At 40.9% G+C, this 25,516-nt stretch overlaps 1 protein-coding gene across 2 annotated transcripts; it reads left to right on the top strand.

The window, feature by feature from the left end:
* The first annotated feature begins 1,319 nt into the window (after window positions 1–1,319).
* On the top strand, window positions 1,320–25,516 carry LOC129421844 (E3 ubiquitin-protein ligase TRIM39). 2 transcript variants are annotated; one of them, XM_073859109.1, is made up of 7 exons: window positions 1,320–1,374; window positions 1,424–2,010; window positions 15,385–15,480; window positions 15,576–15,809; window positions 21,457–21,598; window positions 22,929–22,955; window positions 23,089–25,516. In XM_073859109.1, the coding sequence occupies exons 1-7, from the start codon at window positions 1,320–1,322 to the stop codon at window positions 23,634–23,636; spliced, it is 1,689 nt and encodes a 562-aa protein (XP_073715210.1). In that variant the 3' UTR covers window positions 23,637–25,516. The 2 variants fall into 2 exon arrangements, with proteins under 2 accessions (XP_073715210.1, XP_073715209.1); XM_073859108.1 differs by lacking the exon at window positions 1,320–1,374 and having other exon boundaries at window positions 1,417–2,010.

Here is a 25,516-nt window from a genome sequence, read left to right as displayed (position 1 = left end):
GTTGTTCATCTCTTCGCGTCCAGACGGCATAATCATGCATATGGGAAGCCGGAGCTGCCTGATCCCTCGATGGCTTACATTTATGGCGAGATGTTAATGTAAAATGGTCTTTGAATAAAATACATTGTAAAAAAATAAATGTATTTGAGTGAGCTGAGCAGCAGCACATCCAGAACAGACAAACTGTACGGAGCTGAGGCGTTAATAAGCTATGTACCTTCAAAACAACGTTTCCCATTATTTATCAGTTTATCCTCATATGTTTTAAAACTGGACTATTTGGACATATAAACATAAACATATTTCGTTTTATGAGAACAGAAGCAGATAAACGAACGAGAAAACATTTTTATGCATTCATCAAAATTTGTGACCGTTCATAGGGAAGAAGAAACGTGAAAAGCCAATGTAGTAAGAATGCAAATACGACGTGAGGTTGTCCCTGTTATGCTTATGACGCAATGACGTAATATAGCGACATTTAGCGACTTTCCAAGCAAGCTTTAGCTACTTTCAATTGAAAGTAGTTGGCAACACTGTACAGAGGTCAGTTTAGTCACCTTAGATCTTAACAGTGGCAACGTACGTGCGTCCGATTAAAATGCCTATTTTTTTCTTGTCGGTTTCTTAATGCCTATTTTTTTCTTGTCGGTTTCTTAATCTAGTTAAGTGTGTAAATGTTTGATTTATGTTTGCATTTTAGTCTTCCTTTTAAGCTTATTGTTGGATTCGTTTTCCTCTTTGAGTCTTCTGCCTGCTTCTACCTCACGCACATCGTGATAGAAAAACGACCACAATGAAGATAAGCTAAAAAGAATGCCGTCAACCACCTACTCTTCATCTTCAAGCAAGACGATCAGGGAGGGGAGCGTATCTGTCTCTCCGTGTCTCCTTTCCTGCCTGTTTACTCCGTTTCGATTTTTATTCAAAATGTATGGTTTCCATCACTTGTGAAAAGAGACAGAACCTAGATGCAGGCTAATATGGACGAGGACTTTATTTAACAGAAAACAAAAACCGACGAGGGGGTAACTCAAAATAACGATAAACAAGATAAACTTAACCAAGACACTGAATAGGGGTGTGCCATATCATACCGTTCACGATAATTCCGGTATAAATTTTTACATGATAAAAAAGGTCATATCAATTATATTGTGACGCAATGACGTATGGCACATTACGTTCCCTAATGCGCACAGCGACAACACCTGAGAGCAAGAGTAGAATAAAAAGTTAATACGGTTTTAAAGTGGGTGTCAGATGTGATTAGTTGTGTTGTGATTATTTCCACAAAAGCTTTAAAGAGAAGACAAACAATGGCCGAATCTTCACCAACATCACCAAGACAGACCAGGAGAAAGAGTATTGAGAGTGTTTCATGTAAGTCAACAACTCAAAATAAATGAAATGATTATGTCAGTGATAAATGTTGATAATTTCTCTCTGTGTTTTTCATCTCTGTCATCCTCCAGTGTTTCTCTGTCTGAAGAGCTTCAGTGTTGTGTGTGTCTGGATGTGTTCAGTGATCCAGTCAGCACTCCATGTGGACACAACTTCTGCAGGATCTGTCTGAAACAGTGCTGGGACAACAGTCAGATCTACAGCTGTCCATACTGTAAAGAAACATTCAGTAAAAGACCAGAACTCAACATCAACACAACACTTAGAGATATCACACTGATCTTTAAAGAAAAGTTCAGTCTGAGAAGATCTGAAGTCCTCTGTGACATCTGTGATGAAAGAAAACTGAAAGCCCTGAAGTCCTGCTTAACATGTCAGACATCTTACTGTCAAACTCATCTGGACCTTCATGAGAAAATGAGTTTAAAGAAACACAAACTGCTGGATCCTGTGGAGAATATAAAGGACTATATATGTGAGAAACATGAGAGACCTCTGGAGATCTTCTGTAGAGATGATCAGACATGTGTTTGTCTGTTTTGTGCTTTTGGAGATCACAAGAATCACAACACTGTTCCTCTAGAGGAGGAGAGTGAAGAGAAAAAGGTATGAGTTTTTTTTTATTATTATTGGGAATCTTAACAGGTATACAAAAGTATACAATCATATTAACAACAAAAATAAAATACAGGGCCAGGGTTTATAAAAATTACATCATAAAACAACCAGGCATAAGGTCACAGAGTACACCGTTATCTGTACACTATAGGAAGGAACAAATATTATAAGATGCACACAGTGTGTCAGGAAATAACAACAGACAAGGATCCAATTGCACTGTGTTTAATAAGTCACCAAAATAGAGAGAGAGAGAGAGAGAGGAGATCCGCTGCTGGAAGAGCAGGGTGAAAAATATGTAAAGAGTCTAGCTGGAGAGCTCAGATGTGAATGTATCCGCTGCTTGAAGACAGGGTGAAAAATATCTCTGCAAAATCATGTACGTATCCACTGCTTGGTGACAGGGTGAAAAAATCTCTGCTGAATCAGGAACGTATCCGCTGCTTGATGACAGGGTGAAAAATATCTCTGCAAAAATCATGTACGTATCCACTGCTTGGTGACAGGGTGAAAAAATCTCTGCTGTAGCTGACAGGCGAATGGACAGCGCGGTGATGCTTGATTTCTGACACTCGCTAGCTTCCAACTGTGACGAGCTCCGCTGCGCGTAGACAGGGTGATGAGATCGCTGATCGTAACCAACGTGAAGACAACTCTGTATTAAAACAGGGAGAAGTAGTGGTAGATACAATGGTAAGATAATCCACAATACCAACACTACGAGAAAAACTCGCTGTAAACCGCAGGGAGAGCAGATAGTAGCAAACAGTCAATAGTGTCTCTGAACAAGCAGCGAGTATGGTCAGCAAGCACCACTGGACAGCGCCAGTCCTGAAGATCTGTCAATCACAGTCCAACACAGCAGAGGAACACAGAGCGTAATCCTGAAGCAGAGAAAGATACAAAAGCACACCAGGCAGCACGGGCAAAAACACGACAGAATGCACAAGCAAAAAACTAGACTAGAAAACAAATAAACAGGGCAAGACTAGAATGGCGATAAACAAATGACAACGGACTCGCAGAGAACTGCAGGAAGAGGGGAATTAAATACCAAACCGAGAGGGAGAAATAATTACCATCAGGTGCGGGCGCAGGTGAGAATGATGAGTGAAGGGAGGAGCACCCGAGTGAAACGGCGCGCACATGAAAGCTGTCAAAATAAGAACACACACAGACACAACACAAAAACCCAAAGCAAAGCAATCGACCAAACCGAATTCGTGACAGTACCCCCCTCCCAACGACCGCCTCAAGGCGGTCCAGGAAGGGGCCTACCTTGTCGCCGACGGAGGTCTTCGATCAGGCCAGGGTCCAGAATATCCCGGGCCGGTACCCAACACCTCTCGTCCGGACCATACCCCTCCCAGTCAACTAAATATTGAAAACCTCTGCCCCGACGACGCATATCTAGTAATCTCCTGACAGTGTAAGCAGGAGACCCGTCCACTAGTCGGGGTGCAGGAGGAGCGGGGGCAGAGGGAACAGGGTTAATGTGGGAAAAAATCACAGGTTTAATCTTAGACACATGAAAAACCGGGTGAACCCGACCGAGAGCAGGAGGCAATCTGAGCCTAACCGCCACCGGACTAACGACCTTAGTGATAGTGTATGGCCCAAGGAACCGAGAAGCAAGTTTGCGAGAAGGCTCCCGGAGAGGCAGATCCTTGGAAGAAAGCCATACTTTCTGCCCGCAAATATAACGAGGGGCAGGTCGCCGGTGACGATCGGCCGCGGCCTTGGTTCGTCTCGCTGCCAATAACAAGGCTGACCTAGCTATGTTCCAAGTGCGCTTGCAACGTCGAACAAAAGCTAGAGCAGACGGAACCACCGCATCGGGTTCCTGAGAGGGAAAAAGAGGGGGCTGATAACCAATCGAGGCTTTAAACGGGGACATATTGGAAGATGAAACAGGCAGGGAATTATGAGCGTATTCTACCCAGGGAAGTTGTTGGCACCAAGAATTCGGATATCGCGATGTCAGACAGCGGAGGGCTCGACCGAGATCCTGATTAGCACGTTCACATTGGCCGTTGGTCTGCGGATGATAACCTGAAGACAAGCTGGCAGTGGCACCGATCTGTCTACAGAACTCTTGCCAAAAACGGGAAACAAATTGAGGACCCCTATCAGATACCACGTCAGTAGGCAAACCGTGTAACCGAAAAACGTGTTCAATTAATACCTGGGCCGTCTCTTTGGCAGAGGGAAGCTTGGGCAGGGGAATGAAATGAACCGCTTTGGAGAAGCGATCCACCACCGTAAGAACCACGGTGTTGCCTTTAGATAAAGGTAAGCCGGTAACAAAATCTACGGCTATGTGTGACCAAGGGCGGGAGGGAACAGAAAGGGGATTAAGCAGACCAACAGGTGACTGATGAGAGGTTTTACAGCGTGCGCAAACCTGACAGGCCAATACAAACTGTCTGACATCCTGACTCATAGAGGGCCACCAAAAACGTTGACGGACGGTAAGCAACGTTCTCCGAATTCCTGGATGGCAGACAAACTTGGACTCATGACACCACCGGATGACCTCGGAACGGAGTGCAGCCGGAACCCACAACAGACCCGCCGGGCACCCTTCTGGCACTTCTACCCCTCGTCCGGCCTCCCTCACCCGCTGTTCGACTCCCCAGCGGAGAGCTCCAACCACCCTTCCTTCAGGAAGGATGGTTTCGGCTCTCACAGCATCGGGACCCTCGAACAAACGAGAGAGAGCATCGGGCTTAACGTTCTTACTACCGGGCCGGTACGAGAGGGTAAAGTTAAACCGGTCAAAGAAGAGAGCCCAACGAGCCTGTCGCGAGTTCAACCTCCTGGCTGAACGGATGTATTCCAGATTCTTATGATCCGTCCAGACCAGGAAGGGTTCCGAGGTACCTTCCAACCAATGACGCCACTCACCCAAAGCCAGTCTGACCGCTAACAACTCCCGATTACCTATGTCATAGTTTCGTTCAGTGGGATTTAACCTATGGGAGAAAAAGGCGCAAGGGTGCACCTTCCCGTCCTTAGAGGACCGCTGAGAAAGGACGGCGCCTACCCCGACATCAGATGCATCCACCTCAACAATAAACTGAGCCTTAGGATCTGGAAAAGAAAGCACAGGAGCAGAGATAAACCGGACCTTTAACTTATCAAAGGCCTCCTGAGCATCGTGATTCCAGAAAAAACTCTCCTTAGTGGAGGTGAGGGCAGTAAGCGGTTTAGCAATCTGACCGAAATTTCTGATGAACCGCCGATAAAAATTGGCGAAACCCAGAAAACGTTGCAACGCTTTACGTGAGTCGGGAATCGGCCACTCGGCTACCGCCTTAATCTTAACTGGGTCCGGACGTATCTCTCCGGCGGCGATAACAAAACCCAAAAACGAAACTGACTCCTTATGAAAATCGCACTTCTCCGCCTTAACAAATAACTGATTCTCAAGCAGACGCCGTAAAACTCTGCGAACGTGTTGAGTGTGTATCTGTAAAGAGGGAGAAAAGATGAGAATATCATCGAGATACACAAAGACAAATTTATTAATCATGTCTCTCAATACGTCGTTGACCAGAGCCTGGAAGACAGAAGGGGCGTTACAAAGCCCGAACGGCAGAACGGAATATTCAAAATGTCCGGACGGGGTATTAAATGCTGTCTTCCACTCATCTCCCTCTCTAATACGCACAAGATGGTAAGCGTTGCGTAGATCCAATTTGGTGAAAACACGAGCTCCCTGCAGCAATTCAAAGGCTGTAGACATTAAAGGTAGGGGATACCTATTCTTAACAGTAATGTCATTTAACCCTCTGTAATCTATGCACGGACGCAGAGAGCCGTCTTTCTTTTTAACAAAAAAGAACCCTGCTCCAGCTGGAGAGGTAGAGGGACGAATGAGACCGGCGCGAAGAGCATCATTAATGTAACTATCCATAGCCTCTCTCTCAGGAGCAGACAGAGAATAAAGTCTACCTTTAGGCGGAAAAGTGCCTGGGAGGAGATCGATAGCACAATCGTATGACCGGTGAGGAGGCAGAGAAGTGGCCCGGGCTTTACTGAACACCTGAGAGAGATCAGCGTACTCCGCCGGGACTCCAGTAAGATCGACCGCTGGAACCTGAAAAACAGAAGAAGAGCCCGAAACAGCTGCACCAAGACAGGACACGTGACATGAAGAGGACCAACTCAAAATAACATTACGCTGCCAATCAATGTGAGGATTGTGCTGTGCCAACCATGCATGACCCAAAATAATGGGAGATAATGAATCATGCAGAAGGTAAAGCACAATCTCTTCACGGTGATTACCAGAAACAAAAAGACTTACGGGTGGAGTGCAATGAGTGACCTGTGCAGTCTGTTGTCCTTTAAGTGTCCATACTGCCAGAGGTACCCTGAGTTCACAAAACGGAAGTCCCCACTCTCGAGCCGTTCTCTCATCCAGAAAGTTACCTTCAGCTCCCGAATCCACAAGAGCCCTCGACAAAAAATCCGTACCCTCAAAAGAAACTGTGACAGGTAGATGCGTGGAGGAAGAAGAGGAGATTTCGTTCACAGCAGTGCCCACCAGAACTCCCGGAACTACCGGTGGGCGTTGGCTTTTAACGGACAGCTCCTCGCCAGATGTCCAGACCTCCCGCAATACAGACACAGTCCATTGCTGAGTCTCCTCTCTCTCTCTTTAGGTGTGAGCCGCATTCTGCCAAGTTGCATGGGTTCGCTGGGGACAGCAGGATTAACAGGGTTAGAATGAGAAACAGAAGTAACGGTCTCATCAGAAAAAACCCGGTGACGAAGTGACTGGCGCTGGCTGCGATACAACATACGACTCTCAATGCGAAGAGCCAGCTCAACCAGTGAATCCAAGGTGCGAGGAATCTCGTGAACGGTAATCTCATCCTGGATATCGTCTCGTAATCCTTCCAAAAATTGTGCCCGTAGAGCCGCATCGTTCCAACCACACGCAGTAGATAATGTCTGAAACTCCACAGAGAAATCCGTGACTGTTCGGTCACCTTGCTTCAACCGAATCAACCGGGCTGCAGCCGCCTCCCCCTGTGCTGACCGATCGAAAAGTCTCATCATCTCCGTCTTAAAGTCCTCGAATGAGTGACAGCACGGAGACTGAGTGTCCCATACTGCCGTTGCCCATTCTCTAGCTCTTCCGGTAAGAAGAGTGATGACAAAAGCCACACGAGTATTTTCGGCAGTGAATCTTCGTGGCTGCAGAGAAAACACAAGAGAGCATTGAGAGAGGAAGGAACGACACGAACCTGGGTCACCATCGTAAGTGGGAGGATTAGTGATGTGAGGTTCTGATTCATTAGAACGGCGAGACTCCAGCCGCAGTCGATCCATCTGGGTGGTTAATTCTGTAAGCCTGGCAGTGAGACCCTCAACCTCTCGAGTGGTGGCAGAAAGCTGGGAATCCTGCTGTCCCAGCCAAGCTCCTTGTTGTGCGAGTGCATTCCGTACCGTATCCACATCTGCTGGATCCATGTTTGGCGAGTCCGTCTGTCAGGAAATAACAACAGACAAGGATCCAATTGCAATGTGTTTAATAAGTCACCAAAATAGAGAGAGAGAGAGAGAGAGGAGATCCGCTGCTGGAAGAGCAGGGTGAAAAATATGTAAAGAGTCTAGCTGGAGAGCTCAGATGTGAATGTATCCGCTGCTTGAAGACAGGGTGAAAAATATCTCTGCAAAATCATGTACGTATCCACTGCTAGGTGACAGGGTGAAAAAATCTCTGCTGAATCAGGAACGTATCCGCTGCTTGATGACAGGGTGAAAAATATCTCTGCAAAAATCATGTACGTATCCACTGCTTGGTGACAGGGTGAAAAAATCTCTGCTGTAGCTGACAGGCGAATGGACAGCGCGGTGATGCTTGATTTCTGACACTCGCTAGCTTCCAACTGTGACGAGCTCCGCTGCGCGTAGACAGGGTGATGAGATCGCTGATCGTAACCAACGTGAAGACAACTCTGTATTAAAACAGGGAGAAGTAGTGGTAGATACAATGGTAAGATAATCCACAATACCAACACTACGAGAAAAACTCGCTGTAAACCGCAGGGAGAGCAGATAGTAGCAAACAGTCAATAGTGTCTCTGAACAAGCAGCGAGTATGGTCAGCAAGCACCACTGGACAGCGCCAGTCCTGAAGATCTGTCAATCACAGTCCAACACAGCAGAGGAACACAGAGCGTAATCCTGAAGCAGAGAAAGATACAAAAGCACACCAGGCAGCACGGGCAAAAACACGACAGAATGCACAAGCAAAAAACTAGACTAGAAAACAAATAAACAGGGCAAGACTAGAATGGCGATAAACAAATGACAACGGACTCGCAGAGAACTGCAGGAAGAGGGGAATTAAATACCAAACCGAGAGGGAGAAATAATTACCATCAGGTGCGGGCGCAGGTGAGAATGATGAGTGAAGGGAGGAGCACCCGAGTGAAACGGCGCGCACATGAAAGCTGTCAAAATAAGAACACACACAGACACAACACAAAAACCCAAAGCAAAGCAATCGACCAAACCGAATTCGTGACACAGTGTTGACGAGGCTTTAACATTGCTGGAGGAAGATATTGTATCCAAATAACACTTCAAATCTTTACAAAATATAGGAAATAGGGGCTTTACAGACAAAAATTTACACTAGCTAGTAAAATAAATAGATTTGTTAAGAAAAATTTGTCCTTTAAGTTCTTTTCAACCTGATAAAACCCAAACAAAACATCCTTTAATAACAAAGAAAAATTATCCAACAGCACGTATCCAGAAGCACATATAAATAAACAGAAATTTTCTCAAAAAGTAGCTACATTAGGACTTTCCCAAATACCATTCCACAGAAAGAAACAAAGAGGATCTTTCTTCGGAAACATTTCTTTTTAATATAAATATTCACAGGGTAAACTTGATTTAGCAATTTAAAGGATACCTCTTTAACCTTGTTTGTGATTAAATATTTATTAGGTAAAGACCACACTCTCTTCCAATGAATATCATAAAAAATGAATCCAGTGAAACACAACAGAGGGAATAGTAGTTAACTCATTCTGAGTTCTCATTTTTAACTCATTTTCCTGTTCCTTGAAAGGAGGATTAAGCGCAAAACAAAATTTCCATATCGCTCTTTCACAGGGATTAGTCAGGGAAATAAGGGAGGTTAAAGAATCAACAGAGTGACAGGAATGCAGTATTTTGTTAGGAACTCAGAATAAGAAAATAAATAGTCATTACCATTTGAAAGCTGAGAAACCAAAACTATTATTTTTAAATCAGGAAAAAATATAGATTTATTTTTATAACAGATATTATGGTTTTTCCAGATGTAATAACGGTGGGGACTTAAGTTGTGACTTGACACATATAGACTTGTCCACATACAAAGAGAGAGCAGGGTAGGTTACTCTTGAAATACCTTCAGCTTTAGCAAGGAGTGCTCTTCCGCTTAAAGATAAGTCCCTTTGCAGCCAGGAATAAATTTTTTTGTTTGTTTTAGCTACAATTGGATCAAAATTTAATCTACCTCTAATTTTGTCATCTTTGCAGATAGTTATACCCAAGTAACAAACTTGAGATTTAAAAGGAATGTTATAAAGGGAAGAAGCAGATCAGGACTTTATGACAAGCAGCTCACAGTTAATCGATACATTTTTAGAATTACTCTTTTCCATTCTAAAGAAATAAGCTGTACTTTGCTCTTCCTGCTCAAGACATCTTCTTCTAATAAAGGAGCCTTCTGCTCTGTATTTGTATATTGAGTCATAACTTAATTTGCAAATCAGCAAATTCTAAAAGCTGGGTTTCTGACAAACCATCCTGTGCTTTATAAAGGGACACTATCATAGAAACTATAGACTCCTTTTCCCGTTTCTTAAGTTAAGCTAAATGACTACCAAAATTTCTTCCACATTTGCCAACTTCGTGTTTAAGAAGCTGCCAGTTCAGACCATATATGTAGCATGAGCACTGAGCAGCGCGTATGCAGAGAGCGTTTGCCGCGCGTGGCCATTGTGCTTTTTACACCGGCTGCGTTTGCAGCGCATATGGCGCAGTTTAATAACAGTATAACAATCTCAAGTTCACATTACTTTTTTTACATGCATTTATGAGCAAAACCTCTTCAAGACGCTTTTTAATCCACATTGTTTTCGTGCTGTTCTGGTCCGTGTAATGATGACAGATATAGACACAATTATAGACATTAAAAGCCCATGGCACAAATCTGTTTCTCTGAAGATTATTAAGATAATGATAGATAGAGGATTCATTTATGCTGGGCAGAGAGTGACAGCGCAGTCTTCTGGCAACAGTGTGTTTTTTAAATATTCAATTGCTTTCTGTTAAATTTCTCAAAGTCATTACTGTTTAAAACACATTTGGCATCACATTCATGATTTTATGGTAAAATGACACTTTCGAGTCAATCCACAAGCATTTAAACAAGCAACCAACCCCCCCCCAGACGGTTATGTGACGAACCGTCACATTTGACTCACGTCATAACCGTCATCACCAATTCTGAAACCGGCACAGCCCTAAAAGCACTACCTGTTTACCCATGGTGGGGCAGCGGAGCGGAGGTGATCGCTGGTGTGTGTTACTACACAAACAGACATTGTGACATTGTGTGTTGCAGCACCCACTGGCGATAGAGGAAGATGGGCAGGTATTTGACCGCTTATAATCTCTGGGTTCCTCTGGAGACGTGGAGAAGGAAGAGCAATGCGCTCTTTTTTGTGTGTTTGTGGGTGCCGGCTGAAATTCAAGCGGAACAGAAACAAACTGAAACAAAATATTCTCCACACCCGGTCCTCCTCTGGGGAGGGAATGGTGTGGTCACCATCTCCCAAAGCGATCCTTTCCATTTCCAGGTCGCCTGTCTCATGGTCGCTTGGACTTTCGTTTTCCTCCACGGGAAGTGGGCAGGGTGGGCAGCTGATGACCAGTTCCCTTGTGCTGCCCAGATGTGGTCGGAGGTGGGGGAACGAAGGTGGTCGGCGCAGGATGCCCTCAGCGAGGAGCAGACTTAGTAGCGGATGTAGTTGGACATGGGGCAGCTTTCTTCCATTGCGGCATGATCTGAGCGATCACTTCAGTTTGCTTCTAGGCGACCAAGAACTGTTTGGCGAAGTTCTCTACCGACTTGCCGAAGGGGCTGGCCTGGGAGCATTCAGAAACGTGTTCTTATTAGTGTCCTTCATGTCAGGTGGCGTTCTTGCAACCCCAGGGTGGACATTGCACTACCGATGGCCTGTGCAGTATCCTTGGTCGCATGGAGCGCCAGGTCAGTAGTCACACAGAGGTCTAAAAAGACAACCGAGTCTTGCCCTCCCTCGTGCAGTTTCCTCAGAGCCTTAGCCTGATAAACCTGCAGCAGTGCCATGGCATGCAGGGCAGAAGCCGCCTCCCCGCAAGCCTGATACGCAGCCATCGTGAGACCGGATGACTGCTTACAAGCTTGTGAGGGTAGGGTTGGCCGGTCCTTCCAGGAAGCAGCGGTGGCCAGACATAGCTGCATCGCGACCGCCCGCTCCACTGTAGGGATCCTGATGTGGGTTTCCATGAACGAGTCAGCTCATCATGGACCTCGACAAAGAAAGGTACCGGAGGTGTGGGTTGAGACGCCCAGGAAACTCCAAAGTACCAATCGTCAAGGCGGTATAGTTTGGGTAGGGGAGTTGAGTCCACTCCAGCCCTACCGCCGCCAACGCCCGAGAAAGCATGGCGGCTATGGCGGCATCCGTATCCTTGGTCCCAATCTTTACCTGACTCACTAATGAACTTGCGCAGCATTTGTTTAAAGTTAGTGCCTTGGTCTGTAAAGATCTGACAAGGGAACCCAACTCTGGAAAAGAGTTGTATCAGACAGGTTGCTACATACTTCGCTTTAATGGACTTCATCGGGAACACTTCGGGATATCTAGTTGCATAATCAGTTATGACAAGCATGAATCGATTTCCAGCTTTACTCCTTTCCACAGGGCCAACAATATCCATACCCAATCTCAAATGGTGTGTTAATGACAGGAAAAGGTTGTAGCGGAACTCGGTCGGTCCTCTCATTGAAACTTTCTGACACTGAGAGCAACTCTTACAATACTGGGTGACATCCCTCTTTAATCCAGGCCAATAAAAATGTTTCTTTATTCAGGCTAGGGTCTTATGTCTTCCTAGGTGGCCAGCCCAGGGAATCGAATGACTCAACCCGAGGAATTACATCCCAGACACATTGTGGCAATACAAGCTGGTTTGTGGACCCCACTTGACGATAAAGAATTCCTTGTTGGAGTAAATACCTTTCAGCAGAATCAGGATAATCACTCTTGTTTATTGCCACCTGCTGGGCTTTCTTCAAATACGTAACAAGGCCACTATCCTCCTGCTGGAGCTGACCAATATTAGTGGGTAACTGGAAACTCTGGAACAAATCACATACTGTATTAGCAGACATTCTAGAAGCGTTATGAGCCAACTTATCCTCCTGTCGTTGCCTACGTGACTTCCGGGGCTTGGGAGGTTCTACACATCGTGTCCACATCGAAGAAAGGTAACACACTGAGTGCCGACATCGGTTCCTCTTCCTGGTTTGCTTTTGATCTAGTGACTACCATATTACAAACTTGTTCAGGCTGCAATAAATCTAAAAGCACTGGCAAATCGTTTCCCAGAATCACTGGATATGGCAAATTATCTGCCACACCTACATCTAGGAGATAAGTCTGTCCGCTTTGCCAGCAGTTTCCGGGGCTCGCTCACGGATCCATACCTGGAGCTCGGGAGATAACATTTGGAGATACTGTTCAAGAATAATCATTTCTCCAATTTGCTCTTTCGTTTTACCTTTAAGTCGAATCCATTTTCCATACAGTTCCTTTAAAGGGGACAGAGAATGAAAAAACACTTTTACCTTGTATTTGTTGAATAATGGTAGTCTACCCACATTCACGAACATACAAAAAGTGCTAGACATGCTAAACATCACAGTCTCACAGAAATTCCTCTTTTAGAATTGTCAGCCAGAAAACGGCCCAATCTGAAAAACTGATAACTGCCCCTCCACTTTAAAATAATTGGCTAAATTTTTTGAGTGGCAGCAAAGTCAGCCAATCAGTAATGAGAGTGCAAGTTAAGCCAGTAGGGGGAGCCAAATAGGTGCAAAACCACTTGTTTAAAATCCCCCACCCTAATAGAGCTATCTGAGAGAGGTTTTTAAGAAGCTTCTAAGGCATTACAGACCCAAACAAAAACATTTTTTTCTACATGTCACATCACAGAACAAGAATAAATATCCTGTTCAATCATTCTATGTCACCTTTAACCTAGCATACAATTCTTTGGGACTCTCTGATGGCTGAATTTCCAAAGACCGAAACCTTTGTCGGTATGTTTCTTCGTTAATATCATACTTCCTAAGAATAGCTGCTTTAACACTATCATAGTCTAAGGAGTGATCAATGTCCATATGTACATATGCAGCTCGAGCTTTACCAGTCAATAATGGGATTAAGTGGAAAGCCCAGTCAGCTTTAGGCCAACAACAAGCAGTGGCAATTCTCTCAAATGTTATCAAGAAATGTTCAACATCATCAGAGTCACTTAACCTTTCTAGTTTTGCTTCTTTAATTAATGAGATTAGAGCATATGTCCCCAGGAAGTGAATCCACTATGGGAGTGAGCGGAGTAGTCCGAGCTTGCACCTCCATTTGAAGCATGCTAAACTGATGCTGCAAGGCTTTGAATCGTCGTTCTTGTTCCTTGAGCCCGCATATCTTCACGAGCATTCGTTTGTGCCATGTGCGCTCAAAACAAATTTGTTAGATCTGTCAGCGTTGGCTCCTGACCTTGTGTCTCCTCTACTGTTCCTGTCTCTTCCTTCTCCATAGTTTCTGCCATCTCTTCGTGTGTTTCTTCTAATATGGTCATCTGAGGCCCTTTCCTTCTAGGCCGCCTCATTACTCAACAACAAGTGAGGGTGAAAAAAAATTTTGGAACCTGTGTCCTCTGCTGGCATATCCCACCGCTGCCACCATATGTAAGGGACCAAGCAGCCAGAGGCAAAAAGAACACAGGTTTTCCAAACAAGAAGGTTTATTCAAGGTCAAACCCGTAAAAAATAGCAAATTAAATTTGAATAAAAAAAATCCAAATCTGTGCTAACATAAACTAAACAAACAAATTTGACAAACACACTTAACACAAGAGTTCTAACCTGAACAAAAACCCCCTCAAATGACACATGAGGGAACTTATATACACACCGGACTAGTCCATTACACACACACAGGGGATAACACAAAACACAATTTAAATAGATTTAAATAAATCCATTTTACAAAAATTGTAAACCAAATCAAATATGTTAAATAACACAATTCAAAGTACCTTATCAAAATAGACCATTAGCCAATATACAAATTATATCAGACAAAATCAACAAACCATCCTACATTCCCCCCAGCTAATTTCCAACATGGAATACCCCAGGAACTTAAAAGACGGTCGTTGTTGCCAGCCGGTCCTCTATAGACACAGACTTCGACACAGCAGTAAGCAGCGCCCGGTCTCCACTCTTCATACAGGTAACTTAAACTCAAAGAAATAAATATTAACAAAAAAGAAATAAACCACTAACTAGAAAGTGTGCACCCAAACTAGTTGGTGGTAGGAAAGAATGCAAATGAAAAATGAACTTAAACAAAACAACTGTGTCTGTCATTTTTATTTATGATCCTATAATATGAAGTGATCTTTAACAAATATTGCATTAAATACTAAAGATAAACAAATTATGTAAACAGAAATGTGAATGTAGTGTTATGTAGTTACCGCTCTAATGTGTGGCTGCATCAATGGCCATCACAATTATGATGCGGAAGTCATCCTTTCGAAGGCAACCACACACTCAAACTCAAGTTTAAAACTGAAAAGAAAGAGGTGGAAACCACGAGCGTTCGCTGTGGTGCTGCCTGTCCAACCAACGTCAGCAAATGGTGTACTCCCGGAGCACGAAAGGAAAGAGCTTTTCAATAGCAGATCACTGCTGGCTTTCAAAGCGTAAAAAGCTGATTTGGTATTGCACCTGCCTCTCGTTAAATACTCACGCAGCGGGCCGGTGCCAGCAGATGCAAATACCTGCATGCCAACTTCATTTTCGCTTTAGTAGCTTCTTGAAGTAGATTGGTTTCTCTAAGTGAATTCCCAATTCGTCGGTCGCGACTTGACGTCGTAGTGGCCGACTGAAAGGAAACAACATTAATACAGGTTTTATTCATCTGTTATACATATTCAAACAACATGTCACATCTTTTGTAAGAAGATGATAAAATGTGTCTGTGTGTTGCTGTCTGTCTATAGACTCAACTGTTGAAGACACAGACAGACATTCAGCAGATGATCCAGAAGATGATCAAGAAGATTCAAGACATCAAACACTCAGCAGAACTCAGAAAAGTGAGTTAAAGATGTGAAATATTTGATGGATGATAATGTTTTGATTTGTCTTATAAATAAAGGTGATGAATTGTAATGAAAAACTGATTTCTCAGAGAAGCAGAGAGCAGGAGAAAGCAGCAAATGTTGAGCTCTTCAGTGATCTGATCAGATCCATTCAAAGATGTCAGACTGAGCTGCTGGAGATGATGGAGGAGGAACAGAAAGCAGAAGAGAAAAAGGATGAAGATCTCATTAAAGATCTGGAGCAGGAGATCACCGAGCTGAAGATAAGAGACAGTGAGCTGGAGAAGATCACACACAGTGAAGATAATCTTCATCTTATACAGGTTAATATCTCTCTCTCAAGACGCCGCCGGCGTTGCTAGCCAACATTGCTTCGGGCGAGAAGTTAAGCTTTCACAAACTGACACACAGACATGCAATTACATTGTCCCCACCTGGTGGGAGTTCAGTTGAAGAGTGTAGTATACTAGTGGGCGAAATTGTTGGGTTTGAGAATATTAAATTTGCTGCAAGAATGAATGGGGCGTTGAGATTTTCTTGGATAATGTGGACAAAGCTAATCAACTGATTGAGAGTGGGGCAGTGATTCAAGGTACTTTTACACCTGTTCTGTCTCGAAAAAGATAATGTTTCCACCCTGCTAAAAAAACAATAGACACCATCACAGAAATTTTTTGGGGAATTTTATTGGTTGTAATGAAATATGGCCCAAAACACACTACATTGTATTGGTCTTTGTTGGTCTCTACTGGTATGTATTGGTTCTAATGGAATATGGCCCAAAACACACTACAGTGTAGTGGTTTAATGGTAAAAGCTAATGGTTCCTATTGGTATTTTAATGGAAACCATTAGTATTTTCTGTAAAGGTTTTATTGTTTTTTCAGCAGGGCAAAGTACTACCTTTTCTAATAAAACAAGATGTTGGAGAAGGATCTGAGAAGACACGGAAAACTAGTGTCTCCAATTAAAATAATCTCCATCAGTTTCAAATCTCCACATCTCAAACATGTAATGTCTTTTCGGATACAAGTGTTTATGATCCCTAAAAAAGTAATGAGGAATTTCAAATGATTTTCAAGTTTAAAGTTGATGCATGTAACTTCAGAAACAATTAAATGTTTTGGGTGCAGTACTGTAGGTCACCCGAATTGTTTGTGTCCGGAGAAAGTAAACAATAGCCAGTTAGCCGCTAATGTAGCAGAACAGGCATCTGTCAGCAGTGATGTTTACTGAAGGATCCACAAGGAAATATAAAGATTGTGCAGTGAAGACAGTGATCAGGAGAACAAAGTGTTGGAAAACACAAATTTAAATGTGATTTGTCTTTGGTTCTGATTGACTTTAAATTAAGCAATCTCCCCAAATTCTACCTTGAACTATACACAGTGTGGGGGTTGTTTCTTAAACAGAGAGCAGAAGACTGCACTTCCGTCGGAGCCGATGGTGTACTGGGACAGTGCTCCGACATATGGTGCAGACGCGCTTCCGGCGACCCGAGTTCGAATCCCGGCTCGAGGTCCTTTGCCGTCCATACCCCTCTCTTCACCCTGTACTTTCCTGTCGCCTTTCAATACTGTCTGTCAATAAAAAGGCAAAATGGCCCAAAAATATAAAAAAAAAAAAAAGAAGACTGCACTTCCCTGTCGTGGCTACTGAAAGAGCTAGTTATACGGTATATAAGAGCCAGTTATATGGGTGATTCTCATGAAAACTTGGTTTTAAAAATGTCAAGCATGAAAATGTAAAAATTGCTTAAATTTACTTTTTTTCCCACCAGACATTGAAAAACAAAGTCTGGAGTAAATGGGAACATTAATTTAAAAACTTTTACTCATCATTTAACACTTTTTGTAACATAATTTAAAAAATTAGTCCTAAAAAATCTCATTACCGCAACAGTCAGAAAACATCAACACTGACATATTTTCAAAATGACATGACAAACCTGAAAGAACATAATTTGGAGATTCTGCACATGCATTTAAAATCAAAGTATTATGCTTCTATTAATTAAATTAACATTTAATAAGCATCTGTTACGGTAATGATAATCAAAATGTCGTGTAAGCATTCTGACAAGACAATATTTCAAATTAACTGTAAAAAAATGATCTTACCTGGGAGCCATCTTGAAGTAACTGGTCCATGTGCTTGGTCACTCAAAATCAAACTTTATTAAAATTCTGTATGTGTGCTTAAACTGTTCTCAAAAAGTGTTGCGGAGGATGAGAAGATCAGGCATGGACACATCATTTTCCTAATTTTTCTTCATTATTATTATACATGAATATTCAGTAAATATTTTTTCTGTCATCTAAAGTAGTCTAGCAAAACATCCATTTGTTTTTTTTTTCTTAATATTTTTGTGTTAATTTGATTTAATTACAACATAACGCATGTTCAAACACAGCTGGACACATTGCGGTAATGAGAATTTCAGCAGAAAATGAGATAAAATTTACAATTATAAATTCTTATGTTGAAATCACACATTGTGCAAGGTAGAACACAGTATTGTGTTAATTCTGATGCTTTTTAATGTTACTATATTACACATTTTAAAGCTAAAATCATTAGTGCCGTGGTGTTTCAATGGTTTCGTGAGAATCACCCATATATGGATCCCATTTCAATGTAGAGCGTACAACTTTGTGCTACAGCTTTTTCATTCTGCTGGGGTTGTGATTCTAGGAAATGTGGTCAACATATGTGAACCTAATTTGACTGATTCTGATGGTCTGGCTTCTCGTGTGAGATTTAGATCCACCAGGCTTATAAATCAGATGCTTAAGGCTCTAAAAAGTGAACTCACACAAACTGAACTTTCTTTATTAAAGGATTACCGTAATGAACTTTGTCCATCAAATGTTGAAGACCCTTTTCCTGATTTATCACTTTCTCCTGTTTTATAAACTGTACTGGTCAACTGTTAGGTTGGATGTTATAGAAAGAAACATGTAAAAATACTTGTTAAAACTGAACAAAAACCAACTAAATGGTCGAACTGATACTCCTTGGAGAGCTCATCTCAAAATTAACCTTGGAGATTGGAGATTTACAATGGAAAATCTTGCATGGTTGTGTGGCTGTTTTTGTTATTAACGCTTATGTTAGCGATAATTTGCCTTTTTGCTTGAACAGCAGGATTTTGAGAGACTTGAGAGATTTTGAGAGACTACTCTTTGATCTGTCACGTTATATTGCATTTTAACACAACTGATTGCTAGGGATGGGGGATAACTTATCGTTTGCGATATACCGCCAAAAATTTTCCCCACGGTGAAAATCTGTCACCTCGCGATAACAACGATAAATCTAGTTGATGAGGAAGTTTGTGCGCGCCCAATTCACTGTTCACGAGCGGAGTGAAAACAAACATGGCGGAAGGGGGACGTGAGGCTGAGGAGGTGCTTGTTGATATTACCATGAATTTACCAGAATGCATTTACCAGTAAATACAAAAACGTGCTGTTCACACAGTGACATTCCGTCTTTTTACCAGTAAGACATCATTCACACATCAAAATACCAGTAAACTCGGAGAGAAAGCGGAAGTTTACCTATGGCGCGCGGTCGGTGAGCTCAGTGTCGTATTTGTAAACAATGGCGGGTTATGACTTAATATCCACGGTCCGTATTTTGTTGTTTACACATCTGTGGCAAACGCTGACGGTTGCGAAGTTGCTTGTGACCAAACAACATTGCGTTGACAAGGCAGCGTCAAATGGAACCTGCATTTGCACATTAGGCTTCACAGAGGAGAGAGGTAAAGTTTAGTTTTAGGTTTGATATTCGCTGCATATCCACTAGGCTGCTTTAGGGGCCGTCTGCAAATCACAGAGGGTGTGCTAAGGACGTCGGCAATATGTCAAATAGATGGTAAGCTGTTTAAAACCACTTTGCTGAAGAAATGTGGCTGTTGACTTCAGGTGTGCTCGATTGCAGCACATGTAAAGTGTGGGGGTAAACGCGTCATCTATATAAAAAAAAAATTCTGATTGGCCCGCAGCTGTCAGCACGGTCTGACGTCTTCTGTTCTAAATGCGGGTAATTCTATATTTTTCTTTCACAAATAGCACTTACTGGTAAATTACTGGTAATCTTACCACCTGTCTTACTGGTAAATTGGGAATACTGATTTACCTGAAAGGTTCTGTTTACACATTACCTGTTAACTGCAAATTACCAGTAAAGACTGTATGTGTGAAAGGGACTATTGACTGTTCCACACTAAACTTCTTTACTTTATCAGGTTACTTTAACAAGTTTGTTACTTTATCAGGGTTTATTTGCAGTTGTACTCTGTTGTAATGTTGAAACGCATCTATAGACATTGTTACTTTTCCTGTTTGCACTATTTTTGCACCATGAGAGTATAAATAAATACAGAATCTGTGTTTACATTTTAAACTTGTAAGTGATTTTAATTTCTTATTGTGTAATTGTTGTTGTGTGGTGTTTTTCAGCACAGTCACAGTGGAACACAACTTAAACATAACGTAATCTGATATTTTACAGAAGAGAATAATTTATCGCCATATTTATTGTCACCGCAACAAACAACTGAAATTACCGTGATAATTTTTAAGGCCATATCGCCCATCCCTACTGATTGCTATTTTACATATTATCAGTTCTGTTGTCAGACATAAATGAGTAGACTATAGCCCTATTCGGATGGGATTAGTTTTACGGTTGTAGATGGCGTAATGTAATTTTATCACAGGACGTCTGTAATATTGATGGTCAATTCGGACAGGATTAGAAATCTCAGTAAAACATTCAGAAGTGGGAGGGGTAACTCGATTTCGCAGCAGGTCACCTCTCTCGTCGTCATGTGCATGTTACCTTGCTTCCTGATATCAACATGACACAGACAAGAAAAACTCAAAACACTGTGTTAATTTCAGTTTGGGGAGAACGTCAGTTTCAGGAACAGTTTCGTGCCTCTGAGTTTGACGCTTTAAAGTTTCGTGGTATTCAACTTTTTTCGCCTAGAACGCAAGTAAATGCTTAAGCGCTTATATATTTGAAAGAAACTCGCCAAATATCAGGAAATTGCGAAATGTACGTGTATATTTACAGTTGGTCTATAAATCATCATACATTTACATTAAAGTCTTACTGCTGTTGCTCTTCTCATCAATGTCAATGTGTTGAGCTCTTTTTTTATTTAAATGTGAGTTTTATTGTCGCGTATAGCACAGACGTTTGGGTGCAAATTCAAAAATATGAGAGAATACACAGTAACTGTTACACAAAGTTACTACAAAACACGTGCGCAGACATACTGCATCATAGAGAGGGAGAGAACGGGTGTATGTGTGGGAAACACTAATGCTAACCTTTCGTCAAGTCACGATAAACTTGATCCTGTCAGTAAAATCTGTGACTGTTGACGTTTACGCGAAAAAGAAAGTATACGGAGGAACAAACATTGAAAACACTGCCACCTTTTCATTGTTATGTGAGAGAGAAAGGCGCGCACTGCATGCAACATTAGAGAAAAGGAGGGGGCACGCTGGGTGCTTGCATCAATGGATTAAGACGTTTTTAAACAGTAAACTATAAATGTAAATGGGGATCATGAGAAATCTATTTGTGGCGGCCAGTGTTGATTCCGTGGCGGTGCGCCACGAGTAAATCAATGTATGGGAAACACTGCAGTCTTTCATTGGTTTTGGGATTGTGATAGATAAGTATTTTTATTTGAGCTGTTACTGCAAATGTTTAAACTGTTTGGAGAAGTTTTTTCTAAACAAGACATCTTTGGCTTTAGGTACAATCAAAAGTGAAGACTGAAATGCCTATTGTTGAATTTTGTCTTTGGGCAAGCAAAAACGGCCATTTACCTTAGCCGAAGAAATAAGACAGAGGGGTTTTTAGACTCTGATGCTAACACTTTTTTTAAGAATGTTAATTGATTCAAAATCAAATCTTTCTCTCTTTCTCTCTCTCCTGCTGTAGATTGACTCATCATCACTGTACAGAGCTCCAGACATGAAGAACTGGTCTGAGATCAGTATGAAGACTCATGTGAGTGTGGAGACTCTGAGGAGAGCTCTGACTCAACTACAGGAGACTCTCAATGAGAAACTCACTCAAACTGGTAGGTGAATATTAGTTACAATTGATTATTTGTATTGTTAAGTGTGCACCAAACAAAGTAATTGAAAGTGAATGGGTGTTTCTTCAATAACATTAACTTATTTTAAGTCTATTTTATCAAAGTAAAGCGGGAAATTTACAGAGCTCATAAAAACGGACATTGTAATTCTCAACATTATGCTGTGTAGAAATGTTCATTATAAAACAGCCGTTCTCGTCCTTCATTCTGATTGGTTGAAAGTTGAAACGCATTCTAAGTCGAGATAAAATACCCGGTAACCCCATGGTTTAGACCGCATTACATAAGTATCACTGCGCCACTGTTGCTACGTACTGATTTATGAAAATTAACACCGCAGTCTTTAATCATATTTTAAATGTTTCTACAATTGCACAATTAATGGCAATATCCAGATAAATGTCAATAAATATTGTTGAGTCATCTAGTCAATAAAGAGAAAACGCCTCTCTTTATTGTTCTTTAACATCTAATCTGTATTTTCGCTATTGTCCACTAAATGGCGATCTTACCCAACTTAAACACTGACGCATTCACTCAACACTAAAACACTGTGTTTTGATCAGACTCTGAATCTGATCTTTTACATAAGTTCTTTACAAAAATAGAATTATCTCTTTTAGCTGCAAATTTGAGAGGTGATAAGAGAACAAATGAAGGTAGAATGAAAAGAGTTAAGCATGCTTCCAAGCATATTTGATCATCACTTCAACATTTGCACGATATAAATGCTAATTTCCATGATATAAATGTTAATGTATAATTTTTTTTAAAGCAATAAGCCCCGCGAAGCAGTGGTGTTACAGTGCATTTTATAACAGCTAAGGGGGTTTAGGCACTCCATGTCTAACAACGCTGCTTAGCTGTTATAAAATGCACTGGTAACCCACTGCTTCGCGGGGCTTATTGCTTTATTACACTCTTAAAATAAAGGTTCTTCACAGGGATGCCATAGAAGAAGACTTTATTGCTTCCTCAAAGAACCTTTTACTTAGAGGTTCTTTCAAGAACCATTTATTTTATACACTTTTATGAACTGAAGAAAGTTTTTTCACCTTAAACAACCTTTTGTGAAACAGAAAGTTTCTTGAGATGTTAAAGGTGCTTTAAAGAACAATTCAGATAGAAAAGGTTCTGCTATGGCACAGTGAAGCTTAAGGAGTGTATGTTTACAAAATACTGAGTATTTAAAAAAATCATATACAGAGTAAACAAATGAGACAAAAAATGTAATCATTCTTGTTATCTGTCAGTGTTATAAAGTTTCTTCTCTAAACTCTTGCTGATGTTTTATTGTGATTTGTGTTGACAGTGTTGATGAAGATGCAGCAGTATGCAGGTACAATGTGTGATCTACACTCTTCTCTCACATTCACTAACAATAATACTTTACATACACAAACTCATCGCTACTATTATAAACACATCAACATCTTTATATTGTCATTCATATTCTCTCATCTCTCTCTCAGTGGATGTGACTCTGGATCCTGATACAGCTCATCCATATCTCATCCTGTCTGAAGATGGTAAACAAGTGAGAACTGGAGACATTAAACACAAACTCCCAGATAATCCAGAGAGATTTGATAGATGTCCCTGTGTCCTGGGAAAAGAGGGATTCACCTCAGGGAGATTTTATTTTGAGGTTCAGGTGAAGGACAAAACTGATTGGTTTTTAGGAGTGGCCAGAGAATCTATTAACAGAAAGGGAGAGATCACACTGACTCCTCGCAATGGATTCTGGACTGTGATGCTGAGGAATGAGAATGAATATTCGGCCTGTACTCGTCCTACTGTCTCTCTGTGTCTGAAAGTGAAACCACAGAAGGTCGGGGTGTTTGTGGATTATGAGGAGGGTTTGGTTTGTTTTTATGATGTAGAGTCCAGGTCTCATATCTACTCTTATACTGCTCAAACTTTCACTGAGAAACTTTTTCCTTTCTTCAGTCCATCTCTTAATTATGAAGGTAAAAATTCAGCTCCTCTGATCATCTCACCTGTTCATTACAACAAATGAATTCACATCCAGAATATAAAATACTAAATGAAACTAAAGCTTTATGAATAATAAATAGACATTATCTTTACACATTTGTAATAATAATAATAATAATAATAATAATAATAGAAATTTAAATTCTAAATTCTTCAAATTGTGTAATGTATGGCATACGAATAAGAGTTAAATTACATGAAAAGTAATTTTACTAAATTTTGTATTTTTAAATATATCTTGAATTCATGTTTTCATGTTCATTCAAGTTAGTCCTAATATTTAAATCACATTAATATTAACTTACAATTAAGTTATAGCCCTCATTATAAAATCAAATTGTTTTCAAAGAAATTATCAGTAATGAGTGTGTTTATTAACAGATTACATCTAAAGGAACAAAACCTGAATAAGGTTTGATGAAGATATATTACTTGTAGCCACCTCGTATCAAAGTCAAGGCTGTGATGTTTTCTCATCTGTGTTCTGCAGGTAAAAGAAACTGAATCCCACACAAACATTACAGTGTAAATGCTACGATTAAGATTTATTTTATATCCAATAGAAAATCTATATACATTTACCCTAATACTTTTTTAAAAACATGATAGGCTAATGTTTAAATGTTTTGATTAAGTGTTTTAATGTCAGACAATCATTGAAATGTGGGATAAATTAAGAGAACGGCAGCAGATATAGCATCTTTTAGTATATTTTTTTATAGTTTAGCAATGGGAGATATAAATTCTGGTTTCAAAGTAAATTTCAAAAGTTTTATTTGATCAAAAAGATTTGAAAAACATGAGGGTGGATTTTATGTGAATTTCAATTCATTTTAATTTAAATTAAAAAGTATTGTTGCAATTGCATGTTATACATCATTGTGATTTCACACCTATAATCCTTAAAAGTATTTTGAGGTTGGATGACTGACATGTTTGTATGTATAATGACATTTTATGTGCCATCCCTGCCTGGCCACCCCTATGAAAAATCCAGCCCAGTCTCACAAAATTTCGTTATATAGTCATGTAATTTTTTTATTCTTTTTGATCCTTGATTACCTGTTTGAGAATGTAAGGGTAAGTATTTAAAAATATATATTTTCTCATCCATAAACATCAAACTAAAAAGATGCTAAAGAGAGGTCAAAGAAACACACCAAAACATTGGGCAGACAATGAAAGCTTTGTCAGGTCTACACTCCTGTCAATCACTTAAAGCTCCACCCACACAAAGATTTGAGGAAAATGTACCAATAGATGAACTTGTATAAATCATGTTATATTTGTGTTTTACTATAGTTTGCCTCTATTGTTGACTTGTATTTTATGTCCATGTTTGTTGTTTGAATCAGCTGATGCTCTTTTATGAAGGTAAATCAGAAGCGAAACTTTAGAGATTGTAGATTTAAATTTGAAAATTTGCAAAGAACTTTTGCCCTTGTAAACTGAGACGAGAAAGAAATAGAGAGAGCCTGGGGTTTGATGATGTTACACAACCATGTTTTCTGTATCTGCCTAACTCTGTAAACTTGAGTCTGTAGCTGGTGCCAAGATGTCTGAACCCTAGGAACGCCACTTCCTAGAAAACAACATATTCCTGCAGAGCAACTAATTGCAAATACACACCTTCGCCATTGTTTCTCCACCTCCATTCACTCCCTATCCTCCTCTTCCTCTTAAACGCCATTCGCACAGCACTTTGATCCCAGAAATTTTTTGTAAAATTGGCAGAGAGCCTTCTGTGTAAACACAAACACATCCCGTAAATGTTCTAGTAACAATCCCATAACATTTACAGAAAGTGTTGCTACAATCTACAAAAATATCATATAATTCTTATGTTTGATGATTTTAAATGTATTGCTGCCAAGTCATTGATACGAATGTTTTTCAGTCAAA

Source organism: Misgurnus anguillicaudatus, chromosome 21 (genome assembly GCF_027580225.2).
Source record: "Misgurnus anguillicaudatus chromosome 21, ASM2758022v2, whole genome shotgun sequence".
Classification (NCBI taxonomy): Eukaryota; Metazoa; Chordata; class Actinopteri; order Cypriniformes; family Cobitidae; genus Misgurnus; species Misgurnus anguillicaudatus.
This window is presented reverse-complemented; position numbering and strand designations above follow the sequence as displayed.